Genomic DNA, 14391 nt, shown 5'->3' on the forward strand with positions numbered 1-14391 from the left:
CAAGTTAGTCTCCGAAACCCTTAATTTCCAGCATCAGCCAGACAAAACCCAGGTTTGTGACTATTTTCAAGAGCTTTTTGTTGAGTTTCCCACTTGTCAGTGTTACCAGGAAGCCTCTTTGTACTAATGCCATACAAAGAAAAGCCTGTTTTTCTTTGGATGCTTGACGTGAAAACCACAATCCCTTCTTAAGTGCTTTTACGCAACTAAGTTCCATTCTGTATACTCATTTGCTAATGTGGCAGTCACTGAAACGCAGGAAGGAAGAAGCAATATCTTAAAATGAAAAAGCAACACAGATGATTATTTAAAAATAAACTGTGCCTGTTTAAGCTACATAGAGTTGGTACAAGTAGGAATTCCAATTTGGGCAGAATACTGCTCGTATCTCCAGCATCATTTCAAGTTTTGCAACTGGAAACCTCTTGTATCTTGGGGGGGGGGGGGGGGGGGGGGAATAACAGAAAGAAGAAAAGCCAAGTCAAAAAATTATCTAAAATTGCCAGACTGTCTCTAAATTATGTATCCGAGGATGCTCTCTTGAGAAGTAAGCAAAAAGCTTTTTACTTTGCCCTTTTCATTTTTCCAAATCACAGCCCAGTTAGGAACAGAAAGGTTTTACTCTAGCTGTTAGCACCCATTGTTACTGGGGGAAACACCAGTACAGGGGATTGCCCTGGCGCCAGGCAGATACTACGGGCGACACGGATCCTTGGCTTGAGCCAGCACATCATTGTGTAAATAAGGGAACAAGTAATGAGACCCCAGAGAAAAGATTTGTGCTCACTGCTCTTCATCAGACAGAGGATTCCTGCCCAGGCCTGGTTTCGTCTGGCACCCAAGGTGACAGTTACAGACTGAGGTGACAAGCGGGGGGGTCTGGAAGGCAGCGATGGAGATCGACAAGTCAGCAGGGAGCAGCAGCTCGGAAAAGCTCCAGAATGAATCGGCTTCGCTGCTGATAAAAACAAGTGCTCAGACGTTTGCAATTAGTATTTCGCACTCCTCTTAAAAGACGCGTGTCTGTGGGTAATTGTAGACCAATAAACTTTCCTACCAGCTGAAGTACTTAAAATTACTACTTGCAAAAGCATTAAACATTTCATGAAAGGAATAAAATGGCACATCTGTGGTAGAAAACCAGGCCTGTGTCACTCTAGACTCTACTTGAACTGCCAAAAGTATATTGACTAAGTTCTTCTCAAGATCTAATTAAGGAAACTAATTTAGTGAGAAGTGAGGCAACCACAAAATGGAAATGGTTTTAAAAAAAAAATTAGGCAGTTTTGGCCATTTTTCACCATTACTTAAGCTCAAAATGAGTGTTTACATCAGAGCCCTTATGTTGAACACATCTTTAATGACTTGATAAAAGATAACGGAGTAATAAAAAAAAAAAATGTATGCAGAACACAGCTTTTGCTAGCCGAAACTAAGAGCACCACTTCCATCTCACAATCTGGAAAAGTCTTTTTGCGCTAGGATTTTTAAAACAGAATACAGCACCTGAATTGAATTTTCAGGAGGTGGAAGATACCTAGAACTCTTAGGCCACACTGAAAATTCCAGTCTAAATTCTGGTTGGCAATGTGTAGTGACAGCAGTGACAGCTTTTTAGGACATACTGCCCACAGTAAGTACAGCTCTGTATTTATAAAGGTGTAGATGAAAGTAAGCATAAAATTCCAGTACAAGCTACAACAACCTTCAGTTCCTTCCAAGCATGAAAAATGCCTCCAGTTTAGTTACAGGGTCACTACATGGTAAATGATTGCAAAACTTAGTTATCAGAGGGGGTTTTGTTTGATTGGGTTTTTACCCAATTAGTCATCCAGGAATTAAAAAACATGGTTCACGTCCAGGTGAAGAACTTGCTCCTCCTTCTCTCTGAGCTCAGTAGAAAATGCAAGTTCTTGCAAGCAGCTGAAAGCCACAGCTGCCTCTTTAGACGGTTAGGGCTCTGGGAAGTTGGCCTGTCTTACTCCCCAGACAGTGTAACGTGGGGAATAAAATGACTGTGAGAGTCATCTTCCCTTGGGCCAAAGCAGAACGTGACAATGAGCTAGAGTTCACACATCGCAGTGGATCAGCTTGTTCAGACTGATACATAAGGCCGACAAGTCCACATCCAGTTGGCACCTATGACGGTTGGGAGCCAAACATGCCAAAGTTCTCTAAAAATCATCCTGCTGATGTCTGCTGCCTCCCTCACCCGCACGCGTGCCCTCTGCTCCTCTGAGATGGAAGCTGAAGACACCACCTCATCCAAAACGTCACTTTTCTCTTACAATACCCACTGTCCCTATTATGATTGTGCTGGACATTCTCTAGTCAGTGAAAAACCTGCTGAAAAATAAAGCACACCATCGCTTTTCAGCTTAAGGGTCTTATCTTGAGCTGTCTGTAAAGTCTGTTATTTTTCAGTTGGTCTGACGGATGCGACTCTCTAAACTTGTCGTTTATTTGTGCTTGTACGTGGCATGGGGGAGCAGGCTGCTTTTCAGACATCATCTGGCAAAATGCAGTAATGGATCTAACCCTTGAAAAGAAAAAGGATCTCATCGAAAGAGAGTTCACAAACTTTTTCTAAACTTGCAAAAGAACTGTGCTGCAACAGATACCACAGATAAACGGTTTTAAACTTAGATAAAACCTTAGAGGAAGCAAAACAGCCCAGAAGCATTGGAAATAATGCACTGGATAAGAGGATGGTAGAATAATTTGTTTCATAATGCTGAATCTAATTGGCATGGACTAAGACTGCTTCATGTGATGCAATTCAGATGAAGCCTGAAAGTCATCACAGATTCTCCCTAAAAATATAGATATAAAATACACCATTCTTTGCTCATCAAAACCTGTAACTAACACATAGCAGAGTCCTCTGAAAACCTGACTCTCCGCCACCAAGAAAGATGACTGAAAGTAATTTTGATGAGAAAACAAAGACCGCCATTTGTTTCATCCTCATGTCAGCCCCTTGGATCATCAGGCAAACAGTATTTCGGATTAGAACAACACAAGTCAGCCTGCTCTAGCTCCCCCGCCAGCCCCAGAGATTCTGTGTTTCATCACCAGAATCACAGGGGAAAGAAGACCTAAAATCACCACCACAGCGGCAGAAGTGCTGTGCTCTCAGCTGGAGAACGCCAGGCACCAGCCGCTGCCAGCCCAGCAGCTCGCGCGGCACAGCGGCTGCCCTTACGCTTCACGCAAGGCGCAGGAGCTGAGTGTCCCAAAGCCTGCTGCATCCCAGGTCTGCTCTGACTGCCAACCTTGTAGATACGGCTGCTTTTGTAGCACGCTGCACTCTAATTATTTTACAGCCAAAAGCATGTTTTTCACATTATGATGGTATCAGTGGTACTCGTTATTTCATAAGCAAGCACAGCATTGTTATACCAGGGAGGGAAAAAATAATAATTTTACTCTGAGCTCAATGACTTAGTGCGTAAAATAACTCCAGGAGTAACTCCATTCTCCTTACAATGAACTGGAGATTACCTCAAAATTTTTCAGTCAGATCTTGCCTATTAGCAGTAGATAAATAATATATTTTCAAATCCAAAAATGCTTTTCAAATGTCTTATGAGACTTTCTCTTACAGGTATTCAAAAAAGAAGGCCTGCATTATTCAAGACTGGACTTCAGGGTGATTATGCATATGAAAAAAATACGAGAATTCCTAAAGACGTAGCGTTTTAGCTCTAAAATCAGTACACATTAACTAAATGTTATTAAAGAAAATCAACACGACCAACTATTTGACCATATCTAAAATCTGCCTAGTAAGCAGCCACCAGTTAAGACGCATGCATTAAGCAGCCGGCGCTTACACACCTTAACTGTACTTCCATTTAAGAACAGAGTGCTAGAAACAGGTTTTGCTGAGAAGTAACTTTTTTCAATATTTCATGTCACAACCATTCTGCTAAAAGTGTCAATGAAACTTTACCACATTTCTCTACCTTTTTATCAACCTTCCTTACGTTCACTAACGTAAGCGGCAAACACAGAAATATGAGCTGTCACTGGCCAAAGGCCGCAATAAAAGCGTTTGGGAACTTGTTCATTCTCTCCCTATGATGCTCACATTGCAAACCACACAGAAGCTGGGATTATTTTTTTTAATGTTTTCTATGAACAGCAGACTCCTATTTTTCTGTTAATGAACACATTATGTATACATATGTATATACACACTTCGCCACTTAATTTCTGGTGACAGTTCAACTGTCTTATCCTAAGAGCTCAAAACTTTTTGCTGAGGCACAATACCTGCAGTTTCATCTTTTCAGAACATGAGATTTACATTCACAAGCACCCTCTCAGCAGCAAGCAGGTTATGGAGTCACACGTAAATATGCACACTTTAAACTCAGTACGCACACAAATAATTTCGAGAGGTTACTGTAAGTTTTTGTAGAAGAAATCTAAGCAGACAGTGGGTGGCCACGCAGTATTTTACAGGCTTAGCAATTTATGCTCTATGGATCCACAATCCCCATTCATGTATGAGCATTACTTCACCTTGAACATCTTTTCCTTGAGTGTGTGTATACGTAGATATACAGATATAGACATGCTGCACCAGTGTTGTACGATACTGAGGCACTGCTTGCTGCTTGGTGCATACCAGAAGTTGTACTTACAGCTCAAACTGAGCTTCTGCAAAGTTCCTGACTATGCTGGATGACAGCTCCTCATCCAGGCGTGAAACTTGCACATATTCAGGATAGTAGCTGATTTTAGTGACAACTCTTTTTACTTCACTTCACACAGCAAAGACTGAACTTTAGTTTACCTTGTTATGTACACTCAAAAGGACTGTTTACAAATTCCAAACAATTAACTGCACAGATTTGCCTGTGAAACCACCAAAACTGGTGACTGTGTACAAATGAAGGCAATGCACCAAGAATACAAGGTTGAGTTTCTACAGCTGAAATAGTATTTTTACTTACTTTACTGCACTAGGAAAAAAAAAAAAATCAAAACGAAACCTAAGAGGTGGTTTTACACAGTAACACTTCAGAATAAAACTCTACTTTAAAAATATTTCTTGCAGGGGACTGGGAGTCATCCCTGCCAACAAATGTTAGCTTTTCACTCATGTAAGTTAAGAACGCATTAAGAATGCTGAACGCATTCCAATTTTTTCCATCACAAATGTATTTTTGTATGTGTTTAGTATATTTCAATTCATACTAGTCATCACTAGTCAGATTAAAAATCTAAGTAATTTTAAAATGTGTATTTTAATAATGATTATTCATGACTGTATTTATCACTCTCAACTATTAATTACCAAATATATTTGCTGGATGTAAGCCTTTTGTATTTCAATAAAACACAATAAAACTATTTACTTGAAAATTTCATAGGGAATTGCCTTGGTATTTAATGCCACACTAAGACACATCACATTATTTTAAAACTGTCGTAAAGCTACAGCTGGAAATGAAAGCCATAGGGAAAGCAAAACAAAATTATCTCTCCTAGATATCAAAGTCTGAATTACTTCAGCCTTCTTAAATTAAATACTAGTCTGATTTGGCCTTTAAGACAGGAAAGTTTGATAACACTTTATTTTAAAAAAAAAAAAAAACAAACAACAAACCCAAAAGCAACACCAGAGCCCCACCCCAAACCTCCAACTTTTCCTGCAGCATACGAACTTGGAGCATCCTAAGTGGTTTCACTGGTCACTGACGAAAAAGATGCAAACAGTACACAGCACAGCAAATGAGAAATACATTGGAAGCGATAGCAATAAAGGTTAAAAAATAGTAATAAAAGTAGAAGTATACTTGTTTCAACAAATACTGAGAAATGAGGTATGAGACTTTAAGATAACAAAATCAGAACTTCTTAATACCAGAATGTTATTTTAGAGGAACACTTACCTTAGAAAGTAAAGTCAAAGTCTTTACTAAGCATCACTTTAAGCACCATACACACCTCACAGAAAAGCATTAGGCAGCTCCAGCACAGAACTCCTTTTATCCATCTCATAACTTAATTTACTCTTACTTATTACACTTCAAATCTTTAAAGACAAAACAGTGAGAGAGATACAACTGAGATTTCAACATGGAATGTATTTATTTTTTATTAATTTTCAGTACAGTATTAGAAGGTCATTTAAATACTTTAAATAAAGATTTTGGAGAAAAACCCAAAGGATTCAACTAGGTAAAGAAAAACAATCTTATTAGTGGATGAAAGACAAGTATTTAACGACCTTGCGATCCTGGAAGCAGCATTCTCTAGAGAATTCACACTTCTGGATCACGTCAGTAACATAGCCTGGCACCGTGATTCTCTTCCTCTCCTTTGTTTTCTGGAGTGTCTCAACTATAATGGACAACTTCACTGAGAGGCAGGAAGATTTTTTTGTTTTGTTGTTTTCAAGTCAAACACACAGAAGCAAGCCAATATGTTTAGCTCACCATTTTGCTTTAAAAACGAAATTAATTTTTTCTCTGGAACTAGATCAGAAGGGCATTACGTAATACTACAATCCTACAGTTCAATGCCTTCCCCCCTGTTTTTATTTCCTCTCCAAATCAACCAACAGTATAATTATCTGACACAGCAGATGGGACAACGGAAACAATCAGTAAGCAGCTGAATATTGCCCAATGTAAAAAAAAAAAAAAAAACACAAACCCAAACCTGAAATGCTTTCAAAATTAATTTTGTTGCACAAAAAGATCAGTAGAACTAAAAGCAGATGCTTGTGGTGCAGGAAAGAAAAAAAAAAAAAAGTCTGCTACTGTGCAAACTAGAATATGCTCTTTTTGGGAATGCATCTTCTGCTTGCCTCAGCCGTACTGCTGGAGCAATGCAGAGGGGTGGGAACATCTCATTTGGGAACATTCAGCCACCAGTTCCTCTTCCACTATTTCAAAGTCAATTTTATTTTCCTGATAGGTCATATCTGTTAGTCATTTAGTTAACAAGAATTCCCATACACCCCATTTTGAAAAAATTAATTTTCTCTCTGATGCCAGTCAAGGAAATCCTGGCACAATCAAAGGAACACACTGGAAAAATTCAGTTAACAGTTTTATTTAAGTTCCCCACAAGTATGTTTACACATACATATACTAAAATATTTAAGCATATATATGTGTATATACATACACACACTCTCGTTAAGTATTGAGGCTCTTTGCTTACCATGTTCAGTCTCGTAAGATCTGTTTTATTTTTTTTTTACATATATATGAACTGGGAGTGAATGTGTTAAGTCAAGAAGTTAAATCTAGATAGTAATAAATACAGGGTAGGGCATCTCAGCCCTATTAGTTCAGTGATTTTTCTTCCTTGCATTGCCATGAACGGTCAGGTCATAGCCTCTTGCAGTGCTAAATTTCTGGAGACTGGAAGTTCTAAAACTTTGGTTCTAATTCATTAATACATTAAACCAATAATCTAAATTTCATAAGCAGCACCTCTGAACTCATGCAACTCTGTACAGGTTTGTACATAGCTTGCTAGCCAGTCGTCTGATGCACTTCTCCTTTCACGTTTCAGCCAAAAATTACTGCTTCAGTGAAGAATTTGTTTGGGTAAAACGAAAGCATTTTCTCGTTTGCAATCACATGACCAAAAAGCAGTGTGGGTATGCAGTGGCAGCTGAGATTCTCTGAGGTAGCAGACTCAGAGACTTCATGTACCGCTGAAATATCTCCACATGTATGACAGTAAGGAGTGCATTTATGACAGCAAGCAGACTGTGCCATGCAAGCACAACCTAAGGTCAGCAAGGCTGTATGCACCACGAGCTTTCTCTGTGCTACAGAACTGTACCTCTTGAAAGTTGCTAATGAAGTATAGTTCTGCATTTAAAAAGTTTCCACGAGTTCCTAAAGTTTCAAACTGAGTAAACAGTGAGGAAACTATTTTAATATGAAATTTAACATGAAATAATGGCCAGCATGGTGAAAACATGTTCACTTAAGTGAATTAGATGCATCTTGAAATGGTATGAAAATTAGTAATTCCCACCTACAAAAACTCTCAAAATGAACTGCTTAATAAGGTTCAATGCGATATTCCAGTATATTAAAAATTGTAGCTATCTCATCTGCACATAGTATTAAGATGATGCGTTATGTTATTGGACCAAATTTTTATACAATCTAACAAAAGCACCTTGTTACACAAAAATAAACAGGATGGCAGAGGCTCAGGCCTCAATACTCAGTTAAGTTCTACTGCCACCAAAAAGCTGAACATCTTTCCCTTATGCTATCCTTAATCTTATGTGCCTCCAGATGTAAGACTTGGACGTTTTTGCACACTGTACTGAAATTACACTGCCTGGATAAACAAACTGTTCAAGAATTCCTAACAGAAATTTGGTCAGAAAAATAAAAGTGTAAAGGAAATTCGTACTCAAAGAGACAAACAAAAAAAGAAACAGGGAGAATCGGGACAAGCCCTAATGAGCTGTACATTCTTTGAGTACCTCCAGTATTACACACTATTGACATATATGAATGCTCTTCTCAGAATGCACAGAAACCATTTCTCTTAAACCAAGACAGAGAATGCATTAAATACAGGAATTTATGGGTCTCAAGTTCATAAGGATTTCCCATCAGTTTCTGAAAAAGTCAGTAAATACAGACACTAACCAGTTTTCAAATCAGGACATAAAATGTCTCAGATTATATAAAAGTATACTCCAACTTCTCCGGAACAGAAGTCAAAGCTAAGGCCTCACAATTCCAGTTATTAAAAACAGCACACCGTCTTTACTAGGCCACCACTCGAAGCCAACTCTTCAGTGTTTCAAAGAGGGGATTTTATAAAAAGCTGGTTGCAATGTGGTTCTTTGTAATATGTACCCAAGTATAGACAGATTGCTAACAAGTGTTGAGAGCTATAACAGAAACTGTTAAAGAAAATGCAATATATAAACAAAATGCAACAAACTACACTGACTGAAATTTCTTCAAGGTCCTCATACCTAGTAAAGTTCACTACACAAATTAAACTTCATAAAGTACAAATTAACAAACCACATGATTAATAAAATCTGTTCACTTTATATTAAACATCTCTAATATGATTATAGAATGTTTACGTCCTCTGCTGCACAGAGGAACTCTTCCCTTTGTATCGCAGGCAAGGGTTCTCGTCTCGAACGCTGCTGTGCAAAGTGACCATTTATTTCAAGAGGTTCTGCAGCATAGCTGTAGCATATGTAGGACGAGCTTGTCTGCTTTCAATCGCGTTTTGAAGATACTGGATACCTCCGCAGCGCTCCCAAATTTCTTCAAACTGTCTCGGCAAAATCTCAGCACCTCGCTTCCGAGTTAAGCCAGTCTCTTCAAGATTAAGCTCGCACATATCCATATCGTCCTTACCTGAAATGGTAAAGGGAAAAGGAAAAAATCTTTATAAAGCTTTTACATCATTCAAAGGTCCTATTAACAAAGAGTAGATCTTTGTTAATTAGATTTCCTCTCTCAAGCTCTGGTTTGTTAATAGACTTCAGAGCTTACGAGGAAATCAGTCCTCAGACACAATTGGCTGGTTTGTTTTGGGGCTTTTTGGTTGGGGTTGTTTTCTTTTTCCAAACAGAGCAGAAAAGTGTTACCAGAATCAACTAGTATCAGGTGCTGCTACTGAAAAAATTTGGCTTAAAAAGCGAGCATAAAGGAACAAAGCAAAGAAGCTGAGAAGATCAGCATCTTGATATATTGTCCTGAAATTCACTACAGCATGACAACCATGTGTGTTTTACACATACTTTCAGTTTTACAGTGAACTGCTGTTATTATTTATTTTGTTTAAATGTAGCAAAGTGACTAAGAACTCAAGATTTTTGATCAAGTAGCCAGTATTCTTAACCTGTCAGCCTCCCACGCTAAACACACAATGTTTACCAAATGGGACTGACACAGGGAATCCAATGAAATGATGAGTGTAGCTCACTCACTGTATTTTAATCTTATCATAATAGGTGATCCATTAAATGCGGTATTCATGACAGCATTTTAGCCATGGGCTTTGACACTGAACAGGTAACAGTGGTATAAGGAATTCTATTAAAAATAATTAGCAGAAAACCTAGGAACTTTTGTTCTTGTCCTTTTGTGATGCTAGTAAAGCATCACTCTGCAGCTAAACAAATTGGTGATGGCTGCTTCCTCAGTCCCCAAGTAAAATACAAAAACCCAAAACACAGAACTCTAAACAGCATTTCTCCAGTGTTTTGTCCCCCTTTTATTATCCTCCAGAAAAGGCAGATACATTTAATTACCAGATAAAATCTCTACCTATCCATTGCCACATTTAGTTTTTATTTTAAATGTTCAAGACTAAAAAGCTATTTTCCCATCCTAGACAGCATAAACCTGGTAGAAGCATCAGTTTGTTATTAGCACCATACTATGGAAAGACAATATATCATACGCACAAATTGTTTTAATGGAAACTGCTGTAATTTTTCAAAGCTAATTAAAAAACAATACAATGATGAGTAGAACTTCCCCAGATTTACTGTGATGTTTTATCCTCATGCTCTCCCCAGTTCAATGAATAAACTGAGAACGCTTAATAATAAAACCATTTACATTTGGATTCCCACTCTGTCTATGATTTCCTGGATTACAGTACATGTACAAGTAAAACACGTGACCAGTTACATCTCCAAATGATATTCCACAACATTTGGCCACCATCAACAGCAGTCCCAAATCCTCAAATTCTGCCCAGAGAAGAACGGCAGAAAAAAAAGAGGAAACAACTTGGGAAACTTCCATCATCAGCCTCTTTTTCTACAGTAAGCTATCAACTCTGAACCTTTTCAACATTTGAATTTTGCTTTCAATACCAACCCGCTACAAGGAGAATGGGTGCCTTGTCAGGGTGAAGTTCCATTTGTCGAGCAATCCACGGCCCATCAAAATGTGCGTACCACCAACCCTTCTTCTTGTTCTGGGGATCTTTGTACTGGTCCGCGGGACGGATGAAGGGAATGCGGAAGTAACGCTGTTGTCTGTTTATTACAATCTCTTGTTGTCTGGCTGGTAGCTGGGTTGTCGGGTTCTGTTGAGCTATCATACCAAAAAACCCAAGAACAAGCAAACAAAAAAAACCAGAAAACAAGAGAGCCATATTAGGACTTGCTTGATTAGTCAGCAAAGTAAAAACAAACAAACAAAATCCCCAAAATAAACAAACCAACCTAAAAACCAAACTAAACCCCCCAAAATCTGAGAGATTCTCTCTGAAAACAAGGTCATCTGAAGTCTCATCAAGCCTAAGAAGTATTCCCATCTTGTCTTATGTGCATTCTTCTAATCACTACAGCTACCACAGTGGTAAGGAAAGGCTCACATTGACTACTGTATCTACTTGTAATACTAGGTTGCTCAACTGCACCACGTATGCTTAGACAAAACGACTAAAACAACACATTCTGCTTTAAATCAGTATCTGAGGCAAAAATTCCCATACAAAATTTCTCACCAACCAGAAACATTAATCAGTAACTGCAGTAGTTCAGTCCATCTCTTTGTAAAACAAGGTCACAGTACAAAGAAGCAATTTCAGTACAAAAATACAAAGCACCACTGGAAGATTTCTGACAGTCAACACAGAAGAGTGTGTAATATTGTTAGAAATGAGCAATTTGTTAATAGAAATGGTGACAACAAACACTGCTTATTACAAAGCTGCCACCAAACATAACTTTCTGCCCAGATTTGTGTGTACTGAGCTCCAGCATTAGAACTACTCTCTGACTGCTTTCTTTTTTAAAGAAATTGTTTATTTCTGACCATTAAGATCAATAGATCAATCATCTAGAGGAGACAGAGTCATATGAAATCTTTTAAAGCTTTATGTGTATTTTTGGTAAACATTTCCCATGTGCATTTCTGGAGTCCCTCAGAGTCCCACACATTTCAGACTTCAGAAAGAAACTTTCTTTCAAATAGAAGCAAATACTCTCTATGTTCACTGATCAACCTTCTTAATGTTACACATACACAATCATAATCAGTTATAAGTAGTAAATGCTCTTACAAGCAAAACCCTTTCCTTTAATAACCGCCTCCTGCAAAAGTTTATTACTGGTCGTGTTTTAGCAGTTTACAAAAACACTGTTACAAACACCCTGTTTAAGTATTCTGAATGTGAATCTATGCCATCTCTACAAAAGAAAATCAGTATTAACAGTTTCACGTTTCAACATAAAGGGAAAAACTATAAGTGAATTCCTTTTCTGTCCATTGTCTATTATGCAGCAAAGCTATTTTTTGAGCTAAAATTTAATAAAATGAAAAATAAGCATCACTTCTAATAATGTACTTTCACAAGGATTAACAAGACTAATAGACTAGCCACTATACCTTGGAATTTCTTCCACTTAGATTCAAGCATAAAAAATTTTCCTAAATCTGAAAAGCAGAATCTTAAAAAAATACACATGTACTACACGAATCTTACTCCCAAATTTTTTTTTGGCATGTCTACATAAACAAAGGGAAGAAAACCAAAATAGATTTTAATAGGTGAATGCTAATTTTGTACACCAACTCTGATAAAGCATGTATTATACAGGGAGACATAGTCTACAGTTTACAGGAAATAAACTCTTTTCTGCAGGTTGTCTGAACATTTACCACAGCAGACGAGCGCTTTAGTACTGTCAAACACTTTTTGCACTGCAGTGATAACTGCTAAGGCTTATTTCTACCCCTATGCACACCTAAATCCAATAGGAAATCTAGAGGACAGAAATGCTAAGCAGCCAATACAGCCTCTACTTTTCAGTGCTACGGAATTGTAGTTCTTTATTCCAAAGAAACCATCACCTGAATGTTAGTTTGTGTGCTAGGAAGATAGCTGTTACATTAAGTTGATTCCAGAGTTTTGCTACAACAAAAAGCCATGTGCAGACAGTAAAAAAATGTTAGAACAAGCATGGTATTTCAGGGAGGAAGGGGGGAGGAAAAAAAGAAGATTATACCTTCAAATAACCTACATAGAAAGGTTATTTCATTCTCCCTTCCCGTAACTGCTCAAAGGGGTCGGATTTCATGAAGATGAGCAGTAAAGTACATTCGTAAATTACCAGAGCAACATATAGTTACCATTAATTGAATAATATTGCCAAATTGTAATGTAGAAATTTTTTGAATAATTGAATTCTATGTACACATGTAGCAAAACACTGGATTAATGTTAGTATAGAGCTCTCAAGTGTTCTATTCTTCAAAGTTAGCTTAAACAACCATCTCCCCACTTACGTGAGTTGCTCAAAAATGGTGCAAAATCTGTGAACAAATATTACATGTTGAACAAAACATAAAAGTGCTGATCCTTTGGAAGTTATAGTTTCATTACCTCAACAATTTTCACCAACGCTGATAAACAAATGGAAATTCTAGTTAGAAGAAAAACACAGATGTTGAGCTAAGTATTTCTATTAAATTTCTGCTCACTGAAACATATAAAATGTCTCCTTTCCTCAAGTTTCATAGATTTCCAACTGCTTCTATTTTCATTGGGATTTATTTTTTAAATTGATTACTTCAATGATTTGCAATGCCTGTTACAAAACCTTGGTTGTATACCTGCTAAGCAAAGATTGCTGTAACAAATCTGCTACTTAGCTAAAGTAGTACTATCAATTTCTGACATTTCTGCTAGGAAAAAAATTCCAGACCTCTGTTAGTACCAAATCTGCCTATTCCAGTAATAATACAGAAATCTGTGTTTAGCTTCTATACTGAATGTATGAATTTAATTAAAGGATATCTGTAGAATTATATGACATCAGTGAAAAGACAGAAAGAAGAAACTACATGATTTGAAGCACACATCCACCAACACCTGAAAGACTTTTAGCTTAAACACCGAAGAAATCAGAGTTCCTTCTCATTACCTTTTCAGATCGTTACAATACATAGATGTGAAACGCCCATGTAGTATAATTATTTGCAACAGGAAGAATTACTTCTGACATTAACAAGAGTCTCTAAAGGTCACTACCAGTGGCCGCCTTCTGAACTACAATGTTCTAACTTTTCTTCAGAAACATGAAGCCATATTTCAAGAAAAGTAAAAAAATGCAATGGAAAACATTGAAAAGAATGCTGTAAATGTCTAACTAAATGTGATGATTTTCTGTTCTTGGATACTTCCCACCAGCAATACTGTGCATGCATATTTGTTTTACCCATTTAGCTCCAGACAGAATTTGCAAACTCAAATTCAAAGCAACTTAGCACTTTGCAGAAGTGCTTCAAGTATGTTTTCCTGCTGTTTCAGTCATAAGCTTTCTTAAGCACTTAAAAACACATTACTAGGCATGGCCACAAGGACCCATTCTTTGATAAAATCTTTTCCAGGGGTCCAGAT

The 14391-nt window shown here is 37.6% G+C and overlaps 1 protein-coding gene across 6 annotated transcripts in view; it reads right to left on the reverse strand.

Moving 5' to 3' along the window:
- Positions 1-6086: 6086 nt before the first annotated feature.
- The window catches only part of MYO6 (myosin VI), a 112783-nt gene continuing 104478 nt past the window's right edge, over positions 6087-14391 (reverse strand). For 4 of the 6 annotated variants that reach the window (XM_075414483.1, XM_075414479.1, XM_075414480.1 and 1 more), the window contains 3 exons: positions 13278-13304; positions 10860-11078; positions 6087-9383 (listed from right to left, as the gene is read on the reverse strand). In XM_075414483.1, the coding sequence (XP_075270598.1) occupies positions 9184-9383; positions 10860-11078; positions 13278-13304 (446 nt within the window). In that variant the 3' untranslated portion in view covers positions 6087-9183. The remainder of the gene's footprint in view (positions 9384-10859; positions 11079-13277; positions 13305-14391) is intronic. The other 2 variants (XM_075414484.1, XM_075414481.1) reach the window with 1 other exon arrangement.

This window comes from Opisthocomus hoazin, chromosome 2 (assembly GCF_030867145.1).
Source record: "Opisthocomus hoazin isolate bOpiHoa1 chromosome 2, bOpiHoa1.hap1, whole genome shotgun sequence".
Classification (NCBI taxonomy): Eukaryota; Metazoa; Chordata; class Aves; order Opisthocomiformes; family Opisthocomidae; genus Opisthocomus; species Opisthocomus hoazin.